The sequence below is a fragment of the Hyperoodon ampullatus genome, assembly GCF_949752795.1.
Source record: "Hyperoodon ampullatus genome assembly, chromosome: 4".
In the NCBI taxonomy this organism is placed as follows: domain Eukaryota; kingdom Metazoa; phylum Chordata; class Mammalia; order Artiodactyla; family Ziphiidae; genus Hyperoodon; species Hyperoodon ampullatus.
The window spans coordinates 49,362,667-49,377,790 of record NC_136917.1 but is presented as its reverse complement, the minus strand read 5'-3'; the positions used below and the strand labels follow the sequence as shown (position 1 = coordinate 49,377,790).

Here is a 15,124-nt window from a genome sequence, read left to right as displayed (position 1 = left end):
CTTAGTACAACAATAAGAAAAGGGAAGATACGAGGCAGATCCTAAAAATCCTTTCCAGAGAATTGCACTCATACAGGGAAGTGGAAAAGGGAGGAGAAACCAGGCATTGGCATCCACAACTTCCATCCCCATTCTCATTCCAGCACTTCCCACCTGATACCCTACAATCTAGCCAGACCAAACTTCTTTACAGACACATCCTGCCGTTTTCTATCTCTATGTCTTTGCTCTCACTGTTTTCGCTGCCTGTAACGTTATCTTCTCATTGCAGGCTCACCCAAGGGTCTGTCATCCATTACTGTCTCCATGATCAGTAAGATATTCTTGCTTTGTCTGAATGAATTCCAAGAACACTTTATCTCTCCTCTGGCACTTTTCACATAATAATTTTTAATTAAATTATTTTGTACATATTTATCTCCTCTACTAGATTGTAGGTTCCTTAAGGATGGAGATCATTTCTACTTAGCATTAGTTCTCCCAATAGAAATTGGCACAGAATGCAACAAACATTCCTAAGTGGACTGATGAAAAGTGGGGATAGTTTTTATGGTGACTATAGGCCTAAGTAAAGGAAAAGTACAGAAAAAATATATAGCTATTCCTTGTCCCAAACCCACAGCCTCCTCCTCCACCTCACCCAGTTTCCTAACAGCAACCAAGCTGTAGTCCATTTAGTCAACAGTGCCACCTAGTGGGAATTATGGGTAATTATTAAACCAGAACCACTACACCTTCAGAGCGACTTCTTTTTGTTAATCCTTAGGAAAACTGTGCACAGACTGTGTTCTCCCATTTTTACATCTTTCCTAGACCACAGCTCAGTTAATTCCACTCCACAAATTCTTCCATAGGTGCATATAAATTCCCTTTCGCTTTTTTTATTTTTCTGTTCCAATTCTCTTCTAAACATCCAGTCTGAAAGTTTCTTAAAGTTTCTAAAAGTTCTAAGCCTCCATCTGTTCTTGCAACAGTTACATTTTACATATTTTTAAAATTTACTTCAAGTGAAATATTATGCTTTTTAAAGTATAAATGGGCTAGCCTGGAAACTTGACTACAATTTATAGCCTTGTTTCCAAGTGTTTCAGAATTCAAACAGTGAACTTTTAGAAGTTAACCCACTTGTAAATCGTTGGTTGTCTGCTTTAGAATTTAAACTGACCTTTTCAAATTGGAAAAGTGGGCAGGAACAAAGAGGAATTGGCAAACAATAACGGCTCACAGCTATTTAAGGATTACAAAGTGGGTTTGTGCCATCATTTCATTTGCCCTCCTAACAGCCTTGTGAGGTCAGTATGAGGTTTCCCACAGCACAGATGAGCAAGCAAACCTCAAAGGCTTAAAGTTGTACACTTAGCAATTAGAAGAGCAAGAGCTCACACACAAGTTTTCAGACTCCAATCCCGTTGTTTTTTCACTACACCGTATTTCCTCTGTGCTCATACACAGATATACTAAACAAACTACTGATGCAATCTGGCGAAGCCAGGGCTAATTTCAACTTGCCCATCAAAGCAATGGAGGAAATAGTCCCAGGCCAGGAAAACGCAGGATGCTTTTTCCCAAGTCCTCCCTTGTGCCTTTGCATAAGATGGTCCCAATGCCAGAATGTTCTAAGTAAAGGAGTGGCCTAGCCAAAACTTCAAACTGTGACCTGGCCTATCTTGGGGAGGAGGAGTGTCTAGAAGGAGAACTAGGCCTGGACTTCACTTTATGAAGGGTCTTAAATTTAGACATTTCATATTGTCTATAAACGGTTTGGACCTACTTTCACAGAGACACACTAATAGGATGAAAGATGTTGACATTCTTCAGACAACTTTAAACTTAAATCCCATTCCTGACCACACTGGCCATAGCAATATTTTTTCTACATCCTGTAATCATTTTGGGAAGAGCACACTTAACATTGCACTGCATTTGTATGCTAAAAAAGTGTTCATTTCCACAATTTTTATCACTCCGTGTTGGCATTCTTCACGTTTTAGTGCACAGGGAACCTCGAAAGTTGGATGTGTCCCAAGCCATTGCCCACCTTTTAGCAATCCTCTCTTTCTCTCCTTTTCCTAGGTGGTTTTATTTTTTAAAGATCTTTATTACTTCACTCCTCTTTTACACCATTATTGACACTGTACCAGCATAGAGTTTGGTCCACTGTCTTGCACTAGAAGGTGCCCAGGAAAGACCTGTTTAATGGAGAAGATGAACCGAAAGCCAGGAAATGGGTGGCAGCGGCAGGCAAAGAGATTTTGATTCCTCTGTTGAAAAACAGGCTCTAACAGTCTGTACAATCTGAAAATGGACCGGGCTGGGAAGTGCAGTAGTAAGCCCCTCGTCACTAGCGGAATGCAAGCAGAGCTGAACAACTCCTTGGTCTGGGCTGGGGTGGGAAGCGCGGGCGCGGGTACGAAAGAAAGCGTGTGAACTGGGATGTGGGTCCTCTAGCCCCTCACGGAGGGGCATGAGGACTTGCGAAAGGCAGGGCGTGACGCGGAGCGTGTGTGCGGGACAAGGGACACCGGCGGCCCAGGGGGTGAGGCGGGCTCCGGGTCTATTCCGGGAGCGGCGTGCAGGGGCAGGCGAGGGCGGGCGGGGGCGCTGGGCGAGCATCCTGTCGGGGGAGGGGACGCGCGGAGGGCGCTCCAGCGGGCGGGACTGGAGAGCGCCGCTCGCCCCGCAGCCGCCCGCCCCGCAGCCGCCCGCCCCGCCGGAGGCACCGCGCCCTGCTCCGCGCAATCGATCGCCGGCGCCATGGACCGAGGCCGCGGTAAGAAGAAAAGTGGTGCCCACACTTGTTGCTTGGTGGGGAGGGGAGAACCGAGAGATCTAGAGGCCAGAGAGGACGAGGGAGAGACGGGCGGTGGGGCCGGGGCGAGGAGTGTGGGCGCGTGGGCGCGTGGAGCGGGTAGGGGGGGTCGAAGGCCGGGCGCTGTGGGTACAGGTGCCTCTTGGGCCAGGGCTGCTAGGGGTCTGTTAGGAACTCGTGTGTTAGGGACTCGTCCCGGAGCTGAGTCGCCTCCTGTTTGTGAAACCAGCGTTTTCATACACTTGGAGTCTTAACTTCATAAAAGAATGCCCCACAGGATTCCTGAGGACGGCGAGCTCCTCTGACCCCATCCCACCTCCCCCCAACCCCCACCGAAAGTAAAATAGGGCTAACGAGTCACACTCCTGAAAACCACCGGACATGCGAAGCCCCTACTGTTCGCTCGCTGAGAAGCCCCAGGAGACGAAGTGTGCAGCTACCCAGGGTATCGGGAGGAGGAGCTGCAGGAGAGCATGTGGGTGGCACATGGGTGTCGGAGCCCTGGCTCTGTTCCTGACAAGCTGCGTGACCTTAACCTACCCTTTTTCTCTCTGGGCTAGTGACGAGGTTAGAGGGTCTCTGAGACCCTTTCTTGCTTGGACTCTTTTTCAGGAGACGAGAGTATTTGATAAAGTTTCACAGACATGGTGGGGGCTTGTTGAAACTGCAATTGACAGGAGCAAAGAGAGGGCATTTATGGGGGGCATTTATTGGGGCCTGTGCTTAAGTAAAGGCCTGGACACCTCAATGGGCTCATGTCTGTAAAAAAGGTGGCCTGCTTGAACATGGGGGCAGTGTCAAAGGCTGACAACCAGAACACCAGTGTCATAACTTCCCACCTCTGGAATCCAAGGAGATCACAGGTGTGAATGCACTTGGTAAACTGGCGAGTGCTGTGCCAACATGAGAAGCATTATCATTCTTGTTATTATTATTATTATTAATGGAAAATTCCTCCCCTTCCCTACAATAATCTTACACCCTTCCTCCATCTGCCTGTTTGCTGTGCTAAGGCCTCCAAGGGAAAAAAAAGGAGTGGCCAGGGGTGTGGAAGCAATTAGGAAGGGCAGTGGGGGCAGGGATGAGAAGAAGAGCAGGTGTCGGGGTAACCTCCCTGCACCCCTGTTACACGGGTAAAGCCAGAGTTCAGACTTCCAGGTCAAGGTGCTGGGGACAACTTCCCCACCCACACCATCTCCAACACACAAAATGCTGCATCCACCCTCTATTAGGAGCTGGAAGGGCAGGAAAAAAATGGAGGGGGCTTCCGTTTGGCTCTTTGGGGACCGAGGCTGTGATTTGTAAAGCAGTTCTCACCTGTTAACTGACTCCTGGACAAGTCTGCAAAGAGCAGACGCACTCGCCAGGGAGGAAAAAGAAAAGAGAGAAGAGGCACCTCTAATATCCCTCAGTCCCCCATCCCCACTTCCCACATTGTACATTTAAAGCAAAGAGCACTGCCCTTCACCCCATCGCACCCCAAAAGCTGCCAAATACCACCCTGTCCCCAGTACAAAATCCCCATAACTAGCCTACCTGGAGCTGTGGAAAACAGACCACCCAGAGCTTTGACAGACCATGAGTGATAATAATTCACTCAGTTTAAAATGCTTAATAACTGATGCCTCACTCAAGAAGGCTGCTTCCAGACCACTCTTCCTAGGAAGCTAGACTTCCCGGGAATCTATTAGTACTCAGAATGCTCTAGGGCTCTGACCTTCTCCCCTGCTACAGGCTTTCCTAGCCTACTTTCCTTCTCCTTCATAGCCCTTGTCATGATGTGCCATTACTCTAAGAGCTAGTTATCTGACTATGTGTTTAGTATTGACCTTCCCTGCCAGAATGTAAGCTTCTGGAAGGTTGAGAGTGGATCTCAGTGGTCACCGTGCTGACACCAATGCCTGGCACACAGTAGGAGCTCACTAACAGTGGTTCAAGTAGTTCATTAGTAATATGAAACATACTTTATAGTGTATCCCAAGTTGATTAATTGTAATGCTGATTTTTAAAAATACATACCACAAAATCCTCACATCAGAACAATTCTTTGTGACTTGCAAAGGCCTTCTCAAATGCGAGTGAAGTGGATGAGGCACAACAGGACCAGGTCATCTGTCTAGATCCTAAGCTGTCTACCCTGAGAAATCACTGCAAACACTGTACGAATTAAAACTATATATGAACTAGAATGCAAAATCTGTGTGGGTTTTTAAGATAAAATGTGAGAGACTTCACAAATCATTCCAGTGGAAATTCCTTCTTGTGCCCATATCCCCAGGAGGGTGTGAACACTCTCTTCTTTTGCCAGGGAAATTTTAAGAAGCACAGGTCTCATTTCAGCCCCATACCGACCACGTGGGGAGTGAGACTGTCATGCCCAGGGAAGGAAACCACACTTCACTATTAATAACAGTAACAACTGAAATCATCAAGGTCTTATCATGCGCCAGGCAACATGCTCAGCTTTTTACATGGCTTCTCTTGGAAAAAGCGATGAGATGGGGCTATGACTAGGTACTATCATTAATCCCTACCTCACAAGAAAGCAGGCTTGGCAGTGTATTAGTCAGCTAGGGCTGCCATAACAAAATACCTGACTGGGTGGCTCAAACAACAAATTATATCCTTACAGTTCAGGAAGCTAGAAGTCCAAGATCAAGGTGCCATCTGGGCTGATTTCTGGTGAAGCCTCTCTTCCAGGCTTGTATATGGCTGCCTTCTCACTGTGTCCTCACATGGCCTCTTCCCTGTGCACAGAGAGAGAGAAAAAGAGAGAGATCTCTGGTGTCTCTTCCTCTTCTTGGAAGGGCATCAGTCCTATTAGATTAGGGACCACCTTTATGACCTCATTTAACCTTAATTACCTCCTTAAAGGCCCTATCTCCAAATGCAGTCACACTGGGGGTTAGGGCTTCAATGTATGGACTGGGGGGGGGGGGACACAATTCAGTCTGTAACAGCAGGATTAGATCACTGACATTAACTTATACAGTCACTTGCCATGTGAGAGACAGAGCTGGGTTTGAACCAAAGTCCTGATCTTAAGCTTGCTGCTGGCTGCCTCTATAGTGGCAGGTGACCTGCCCAAGCCCTAGAGTAGGGCTTGGACGCCAAATCTTCCTGCTGCAGGTCCAGGCACCTCCATTATGCCACAACTATACTGTTCAGATCTTCAGTAGCAATTACAGCATAGAAGCTCGTCATCGAAGTCAACTGACTTGAGAATGAAAACAAACCTGGGAAGTAGGATTTCTAGTCTAACAGGATATGTGTCTTCCCATGAGTAAGGCAGGATTCATATAACATAGTAACAGACGCAGAAACCACTTAACATTATAATGAAATTCCTTCCAGCAGGACTTCCCAATTCATGAATATCATTCAAAGAGAATCAGCCATTGGTGAAGGTAACACCTTCACTATAGACTAATGATTATGGCCACCACCTTCTACAGGACCAGTAACTTAACTCTTTATCCTCTAATGAGGATAAAATATGGATACTGATGATGCCTACTTCTTGGGGTTGTTATAAATATTAAGTATATGGAAAATACTTCAAATAATGCCTAGCATATGAGAACCAATCAATAAATGCTGGCTATTGTAATAATTACAGTCTTTCGTTAATCAGATTCAACATAATAAAATTCTATTGGCCCCAAGCTGGTCTGACTCTGAGGACACTTTTTGAGTCCCTACTCCGTTTTAAGAACTGGGCTAGACAACTTTGTATACAACTCAAAGACAGGGACCATGTCATAATTTCTGTATCCTTGGAGCTCCTTCATGGTGCTTGTCTCTCGGAAATCCATCTCTGACGTGCAATAACTGAACCATCTGATGGGCGTTTCTGAGTGACTGATAAAATATTAATACATAAGGCCAATGTGTCTATTTTCTCTTATTTATTCTATTTATTCCTGCCTACTGACTATGGTTGTGTCTTCACAATTTTGCTTTTGTGAACTTTCTAGTCTTCTCGAGTTATCTTTGCTTTAAAGCCTTTGGTCTAAATTTTCTCTAATTTTTAATACACCTTGTTAATGTCCAAGGTTGTATCTGATATGCCTGGCTCATATGAAACAATCAATTTCCCCAAAGTTCCTTTCCTTTCTACTTGACAACTAGTTCTTTTTCAACTAGTTGCATTCAACCCAAGATGGGAGTTTCTTTTGCTGAATTATATTCTCTGGGAGATCATATTGTCTCCTGGGCAACTCAAGACATAATCTGAAGCTCTGCTTTTCATTAAGTGATATTTTTATTATGTAAGAGATGCTAGAAGAACCTACTCGTGTCTTGCCTTTGTTGGACCAGCTTTGAGATCTATATTAGGAAAGCCACATCTTCCCTATCTGCGGCTTCCATTGGCCAAGTAGCCCATAGCCATTCCTATGATGAGCTCCCATCCATGACTCATTGCCCAACTTCTGTCCCCAAGGCTGTAAATTCCCATACCTCTTTCCTGACATCTGAGTTCATGCTCTCCTCCTATCAATTACTGTTCTTCCAAAAGGAACATGCACCCATATTCATGTTTTCCCTCCAAACATGTTCCATAAGGTCATCTTTGTCGGCTTGGAGACTCAGTAGAGCTGAGTCATTCAGAGAATGGACAAATTTAGGCTTTGACCACGACTTCCTAGCTGTATGATCTTGTATGAATTGGATAAATTACTTAATTTCTCTGAATGTCAGTTTCATTTCATTTGGAGTGTCATGGGAAAAGGTAATGCAGGTAAGGTAGCACTTAGGAAACATTCAGTAGATGACAGATGTTACATTTATCAAATATAATTACTTGGATTTTAGCCACACTATGCAATGGGTGTATGTATGGGATTTAACCTTACTCTCTTCCCTGAAGAGGCTTCTGCTGGCACTAGACATCACTTCCACTGCCTTGTCCCACACAGGGTTTATTCTGCCTCTCCCTCAACTATCAGTTTCAAACCCCACTTCTCACATGGGTGAGTACCCTGCCGAGTAAGTTCTTCCCTCCCCACTCTCTGCCAAGAGCCTATCATTATTTCATTCTGATCTTTGGTTCGGAAAAACAACCCTGTTTTTGGATACCATTAACTTCTCATACCCTTCTTACCCTTCTACAAAAACCTTGCAATTGAACAGAAAAATAAAACCCCACCACCATACACACAAACGGCAGCTTCCCGTTTCTTCCTACACACTTCTCTCCCTCCCTGCAGTCTCACTTCCGGTCACACCTTCTGCTGAAAGCCCACATCTAAGGGTCACAAACGGCTTCCATTTTGTCTAATTTTTCACCCTTCCCAGTCCCATCTTCTGGGCTTCTCTGTAGCTCTGACCCTCTACTCTTTTCTAAATGGATTCTCCTATTTGCAAAGATGGAGAAAGCATGGATTTTGCAATCCAGTAAATCTAGGTTAACCACTGCTCCATCCCTCTGCCAGAAGCCTTTTCTGCCTCTCCTTCTCCCACCTCCAATCCCACTGTTATAGGTGCTCATAGCCTCTGGGCTTCTCTTGCTCTAAGGCAAGTGACCCAACTAAGTCTTATTCTGCTAGTCTGCAAAGCAGGAATAATGACACCCAAAATTGGGAGACTGCAATGTGGTAATATTTGCCCAGCACCCAGCGCCTGGCCCATGATAAGTGCTTACTAACTGTTATTTCCCATCTTTTCTCTAGCTCACTTTTTCTTCTTTGATGGCTCTTGCCCCTCTCTCCCCACCACCTCAGCCCTCTCTCTAAACTCACACCTGTAGACAACGAAGCCCCGTTATGACGTCTACTCTTTTTTGGCCTCTCACTGTTGCGGCCTCTCCCGTTGCGGAGCACAGGGTCCAGACGCGCAGGCTCAGCGGCCATGGCTCACGGGCCCAGCCGCTCCGCTGCATGTGGGATCTTCCCGGACCAGGGCACGAACCCGTGTCCCCTGCATCGGCAGGCGGACTCTCAACCACTGCGCCACCAGGGAAGCCCATGACGTCTACTCTTAATGTCCGTTTTCAGCCATGAGTTGAGCTCCACTCTCCTGCACTGGCTCCTGCCTGTGGAAGTTTCCATTTGGAAGTCAACTCAACCTCCAAGTGACCCAATTTTGAACTCATCTTATTCACCACCAAATCAGATCACCCTTCCTGTTTCTCTTTTTCTGTTAACAACACAATCACGTGAGGAGCTATTGAAGGAAATGGGGCTGTTTTTGAATGAGACTAAATTTGAAGGGGGTACATGAGATCAGTTCTCAAACTAGCTGTCCTATAGAAGAGGTGATAGAAAGACTCTCCAGAAGGCTACACAAGAGGTTAAACACAGACCAACTGGGGCACAATCTGGGAGAAGCATACAAATGAAAAGAGCTATTCAGTGACAGAGTAGGAGGTGCCCAGGAACATAATGAAGCAGAGGCTGAGTGGCCACAGATCAGGGAGCCCCAGAGTGGCTCCTATCATAGTAATAGGGATCACAGTAATATATAAGTTAAAACAACTGTCACTCAATTCAAGAGGTTTCCGTAGGCATGACCCTTTTGCAAACTATAGAGAACAGGACTTGTAGGAGTATATACTTCAACCTGAAGCATTCATCTTTTTTGGGGGGTGGGGGGGTACACGGGCCTCTCACTGCTGTGGCCTCTCCCGTTGCAGAGCACAGGCTCCGGACGCACAGGCTCAGCGGCCATGGCTCACGGGCCCAGCCGCTCCGCGGCATGTGGGACCTTCCCTGACCGGGGCACGAACCCGTGTCCCCTGCATCGGCAGGCGGACTGTCAACCACTGCGCCACCAGAGAAGCCCTGAAGCATTCATCTTTTATTCAAATGTGCAATATATCATAGATTTTAATGGGACTTATGAATTATCTATGCTTGTGGATAGAATTTGGGAAGAAGAGGATGCAATTAAAGATAGTTACTTAAAGCTGTAGATCTGATCGTACTTAAACTCTTTAATGGTTTCTCATTGTTCTTAAGATATAGACTACAGTCCTGGTGGTGGCCCTCAAGGACCCACCCTGCCTGTCACCAACTCACTTTGGGCCCCTGCCCATCTCTTACTATGGGCTCTCCTCACACTGGCCTTTGTATCTTCACCAGGTTAACTCCTTCCTGCTCATCCTTAGCGATCTGCTCAAACATTACTTCCTCAAGACAATCTTTCCCTGTCTCCCAAGCTACATCCCCCATTACAGGTAACCCTAGCACTCTGTACGTCTCATTGGTTACCATCTTTGCAGTTATGATTAATTATGGGAATGAATGAGCTGTTAATGTGAGCTCTGTGAGGGCAGGGTCCTTCTTACCTTGTTCATAGTTCTTTTCCAAGCACCCGATGTAGTGCTTTGCATGTAGTATATTCGCAAAAAATGTTGAGGTGATGAATAAATAAAAGAAAAAATACAAAATTCACAGAGTAGAGTTGGATACGGCCACTTTCAGCTCCAGGGTTTTCCATGTCAATGATTCCTATTTTGGGGACAGAAACACAGACTTCGTCATTATTCATCGTTTCCTTTGCTTTCATCCTTTCTGCAATCACACCCCTAATTCTGTTGACTGTTATTGAAAAACGTATCCTGGATGGCTTCTTCTCCTATATCCCGTCATCTCCTATAGGAGTTTCCTGTTTCTACTCTTGCATGTCCAGTCTCCCTTAAGGACCACTCTCTATTGTCTAAAGCAGTGGTTCTCGAATCCAGCTGGGCCCAGAATCATCTCCTAGGGAGCCTACTGAAACTATACCCCCAGAGGTCTGATCAGTGGGTCTGGAGTGAGGTTTGGGAATGTGTACTTCTTGAAAAGCTTCACGTGAGTCTGATGTGCTCACTGTTCTAGTGCACTGGTTTATCATAACCCTTGACCTTGCTCAGACACCTTGCTTGATTCCATTACTTGCTCTAGCACTGCCTTTCACACTTTTCAACCAAGTGAAACTCTAGGGTTTGGGTCTGTTACCCAAAGTGTTTTCCAAAAGCTTGAAATGTCTCATTTTATCTAAAGTCAAACAAATTTCTATTATCGTCCATAACATAACTGAACAAACACCCCCAAAAAATCTTTGTGCAGTGGACTTCCAGAGACACACTGTCTTTTTCTCGGGGTTTCTTCCCTAACCCCACCCTGCCCTCTGCCGTGGACTCCCAGGGTCTGTGAACTCTAGCCTGAGAAGACAAACCTCCAATAAATGTGCCAGCACACAGGGCCAGCTGGGAAATGGATCTGGACACAGAAGCAGAAATCCCATGTCCTAGCACTGGCTCAGCCACTCACTTCTGCAATATAAGTACATATATTTTTATAAAGCTTTTAAATTCTAGAAACCTTTTCACATTCATCAGTCGTGTCCATTCCCACGTAGTGTCAGGGTTGTTGATCATGGAGTGCTTCCTTTGGCGCTTGGGCAACCTCTGGTAATCATGCATGCTCTCACTCGTCAGTCATCCACAGGGGGGTCTCTCTGGGCCAGAAGGAACCTGTGTAATAGCAGGGATATTCAAACAGAGAATTGACCACTAAAATCCTTTCTCTGGAACCCTTTCAGCCTTGTGTTTCTCTTCTTTTCTTAACTCTGGCAAAAGCCTTGTGAAGGGATCAGCTGAGACATTCTCCCCATTGGACAGATGTAAAAACTGAGGTTCAAAAAGATGACTCTGCCAGTCCCTCTCCCTGAAAGAGACCACTCAGCATCACCTCCATGAAAACTACCTGCCACATCCTCCCTCGACCTTCCCACTGACTTTGGGTCAGCACCACCCTCCTCAGTCTCAGCTTTTAGAAGATTTTATTGTACTAACTTAAATGCCTCCTCTGTGTGTATATGAACCTGTGCTCTGAGACTGTCTCTACATCTCATTTCCAGTGTCTAGCACATAGAAGATGTTTAATAATAGCCAACTGAGCGCTCACCATGAGTCAGGCAGTTTACATATGTACATTGAGCCATTTAATTCTCTCAACAATCATGAAGTTGATGCAGTTTGACTTTCATGTACATAAAATATGCCATTAATTTTACTGGGGGAGAAATTCCATCCAAAAATGTTGCCAGCAGTTGTGAGAGGACAGTGTCTGTACAGAGTACAGCTTTTATTTTCTAAAATCACGGCTAGGGCATGTATATCAATTATAAACATATAAATACAACTTTGTATTAAAAATTTTGTAGTTTATGGCAAAATCTGGTTCTGTGGTAGACTAATAAGTACAGTTCTTGTGAAGGCATGTTTGTGGCCCATGTCAGTGTGTGAATGCATAGGTAATTTGAAGTTTTGGATACATTTGTGATATTTATCTTCCCTGAGCCCTGCAGTCTCACCACCACCACCTCCCAACAGAATTCGATGGGAATGTTCATCATGACTTTGTCATCTGATGCATTTTAAGTTTATTTACTGTAATTTATTTTCAGCACCTACCTTAAAATGTGTTGTATATGTATTTTTTAAAATATCCCCATTTTACAGATGAAGAAACTGAGGCTCAAAAAGGTCAATTTATTCACCCAGCCCTGCCCACCTCCAAACATAAATTCTTTACCATTGCTCTCCACTGCTTCTCCAGTGGAGAGGGGCATTCCCAGGTCAATTATGTGAAGGACTTGCCAGATAAGCCACAAGGACTTACTAGGTAAAGATTTCAAGGTGAGAAGCATGGGAGGGAAAGGGGATCTAAACAATTCCGGGATAGACGCCCTCCATCAATGAACGGTATGGCCAGGCAGCTGGTGTGAGATTTTTGTTTCTTACCCTTTACACTCTTCCCACTGTGGCCCTTGGAGTTTTGGTGTTTAGAATTCAAGAAACTCATCCTCCTGGAACTGGCAAAGAGCCTGCCCCAGGAGGGCCCAGGGAGGGTTTGTCCTCCGTCTAAAATTCCACTTGGGGAATCCCAGCCACACCCCAAGTGGGGGTGGAGAGGCAGAGCCTGCCAGGCCTGATTCTTCTCCCTGCACAGCTGTCAGGCTGCAGAGGGGGCAGAATGTGGCACCACATTGCAGTCATTCCAGCTCTGGGGAATTTACCGACAGCACGTCCCACAGGAGGCAAGCTCAGGGGCTTTTTATAGCCCTGTAAGAACCGAGGAGAAAACTGATATCCTGAGAGGGAGAAGTGGGCACGTGTCTTTTCCAGGCACCATTCCCTCAACCATGTAATCTCAGATGCCCGCAATCCAAATCAGGGTAAGGGTCATGGCTAAGTGAGCAGTGTGGAATGATGGAAGCACGCTCGCTGTCCGGGGGACAGGGGTTCCAACCAAATCCAGTTCCTTGAATCCCCTCCTTGGGCTTCAATTTCTTCACCTGTCAGACTGAAGTATTTATTATAGCACAGGTATCAGCACACCTCAGCTGGTAGACCAAATCCAGTCCACCATGTCTTTTTTTAAATAAAGTTTTATTGGCACACAGCCATGGGCATTCATTATGTATTGTCTATGGCTGCTTTCTTGCTATTGAGTATTTGCAACAGAGGTCCCGCCCACACATGGCCTGAAAAGCCTAAAATAGCTACTATCTGGTCCTTTACACAAAAAGCTTGCCAACCCCTGGATTAAACTGCAGTGATTCTGGGAGTGTCTGCCTGGAGCACTGTGATGAGGATTCTGAGGGTGTGTCCAGGCTGAGGAATGAAGCACTGCCCTTAGATCATACAAGAGTATATATTCAAGACTAATGTTGGAAAGACGCCAGAATGCCATTTACCAGTGCTTTTCAAACTACTTTTTGCAAACAAAATCTTAAGCAAAGACTTGCTCTGGGGGAAGTGGGAATGAAAATACTGAGTACAGTCCATTCCATCTTCCTACTCCCAAAGGCAGCCCCTAAAGAAGCCTCCCAGATCCCAAAGCTCCATCTGAAGAACATTTGGAAACCGCCTATCTAATCTTATGCCTCTCACTTTACAACTGGGAAAACTGAGGCTCAAGCAGCGGTGTCTTGCCTAAGATCACATGATGGACTCCTAGTCAGCTTTCCCCAGAACCGCTAACATGGTCATGAGGTGTCAGCAGAGCATGGACATAGTTCTGCTGGGGAGAAAACCTGTCCACTGGCCTTGGGGGCCTCAGGGCTGCCATTGGTATATGATTGGTCTGCCATGCCCTTGTTGACCCAGCAACCCCCAGGGGTTCAGGGCTGGGACATGGCTGACACCTGCCCATGCTTCACAGTGATTTAGTCAAGGCTTGGAGCCTTCTTTCTGAGACCACCAGAATCAAAAGAAAAAAATCAATATCGAATTGGACCATATTTTAAAAAATATTTCATTGATACCAAGACATATTTTTTAAATCAGAACGTATCTTAAATTTGATATATTAATTTGTTCATTTTTCTGATTTTTTTTTCAAATAGCTATTATTTAGTAGATAAGATATCTTTAAATCAGTGAAATCTTAGAACGGAGAAATTATGATAATTTATACTAAGGCTTTCTTTTGAAGATGGAATCAGATTTATTCATTTGTAGAATAAATATTTATTCTTCCTGCCCATTCTTGTTGAAGGGTTTGCAAAGAGCAGATCCAGCTGATATGAAACCAAGGGGGATTTTATTTTAGCTTTACTTGAACCAAGAAGAAAACTGATCTAGGAGTGCGCTGGGAAGCTGGAGGGACAAATCGCATTTCCTCACCTCCAGCCAGCAAAAAGCTGTAGCTCTAAGGAGTAACAGAGGGGAAGCATAGGGTCCCTGCACCTCCAAATCTCCTAGTGAGGCAGAGAAACTAAGACTCTGTCACCAATTCCTGTGACATGAGGTCATATCTGGCAAGTGTCCATCAAAGAGAATAAATAAAGGCCCAGAAGACTCAAGGGACACTTTCTAGCCAGGAACCTCAGAAACACTGGGGGAACGGCATTCCAGGTGGAGAAAATGTCAGAGTAGAAAGAAGAGAGGCACAGAAGCCATGCTTAGGGCACAAAATGGTCAGCATGCTTACAGCCCAGAGAAGCAGGTAGAGGTAAATGGAGCCTCAAGTAGGGCCTTATCATCCAGGTCCATAACTGAGAGTGTAACTGGTAACTAATAATAGAGGCAGCATAATGTGGGAGCTGAGTGCACTGGCTGCAGTGTCAGGTTGCCAGGGCTTGAATCCCAGCTCTACTCCTTCCACTTAATCCCAAGTCTCAGTTTCTTCAACTAAAAATGGAGATAACAATCTCCTGTCTACTATGGGGATAATTGGATTTGTGCAAGGAAAGCGCTCAGCATGCAGGAAGCATACAATTAAAAAAAAAAGTTAATGCTTAAACTACAGGTCTACAAATGATCGCCTTTCTTTAAAAATCAGAATGGATTCCAAGTTCTCTCTCTGATGCTTTCCCTATCAC

General features: G+C 45.4%; 1 protein-coding gene across 1 annotated transcript in view; it reads left to right on the top strand.

The window, feature by feature from the left end:
- Window positions 1-2,464: 2,464 nt before the first annotated feature.
- The window catches only part of AFAP1L1 (actin filament associated protein 1 like 1), a gene marked incomplete at both ends in the record, with an annotated part of 71,672 nt that continues 59,012 nt past the window's right edge, over window positions 2,465-15,124 (top strand). Inside the window, 2 exon segments of the mRNA XM_079702380.1 lie at window positions 2,465-2,689; window positions 2,692-2,770. Coding sequence (XP_079558506.1) covers window positions 2,465-2,689; window positions 2,692-2,770 — 304 coding nt within the window.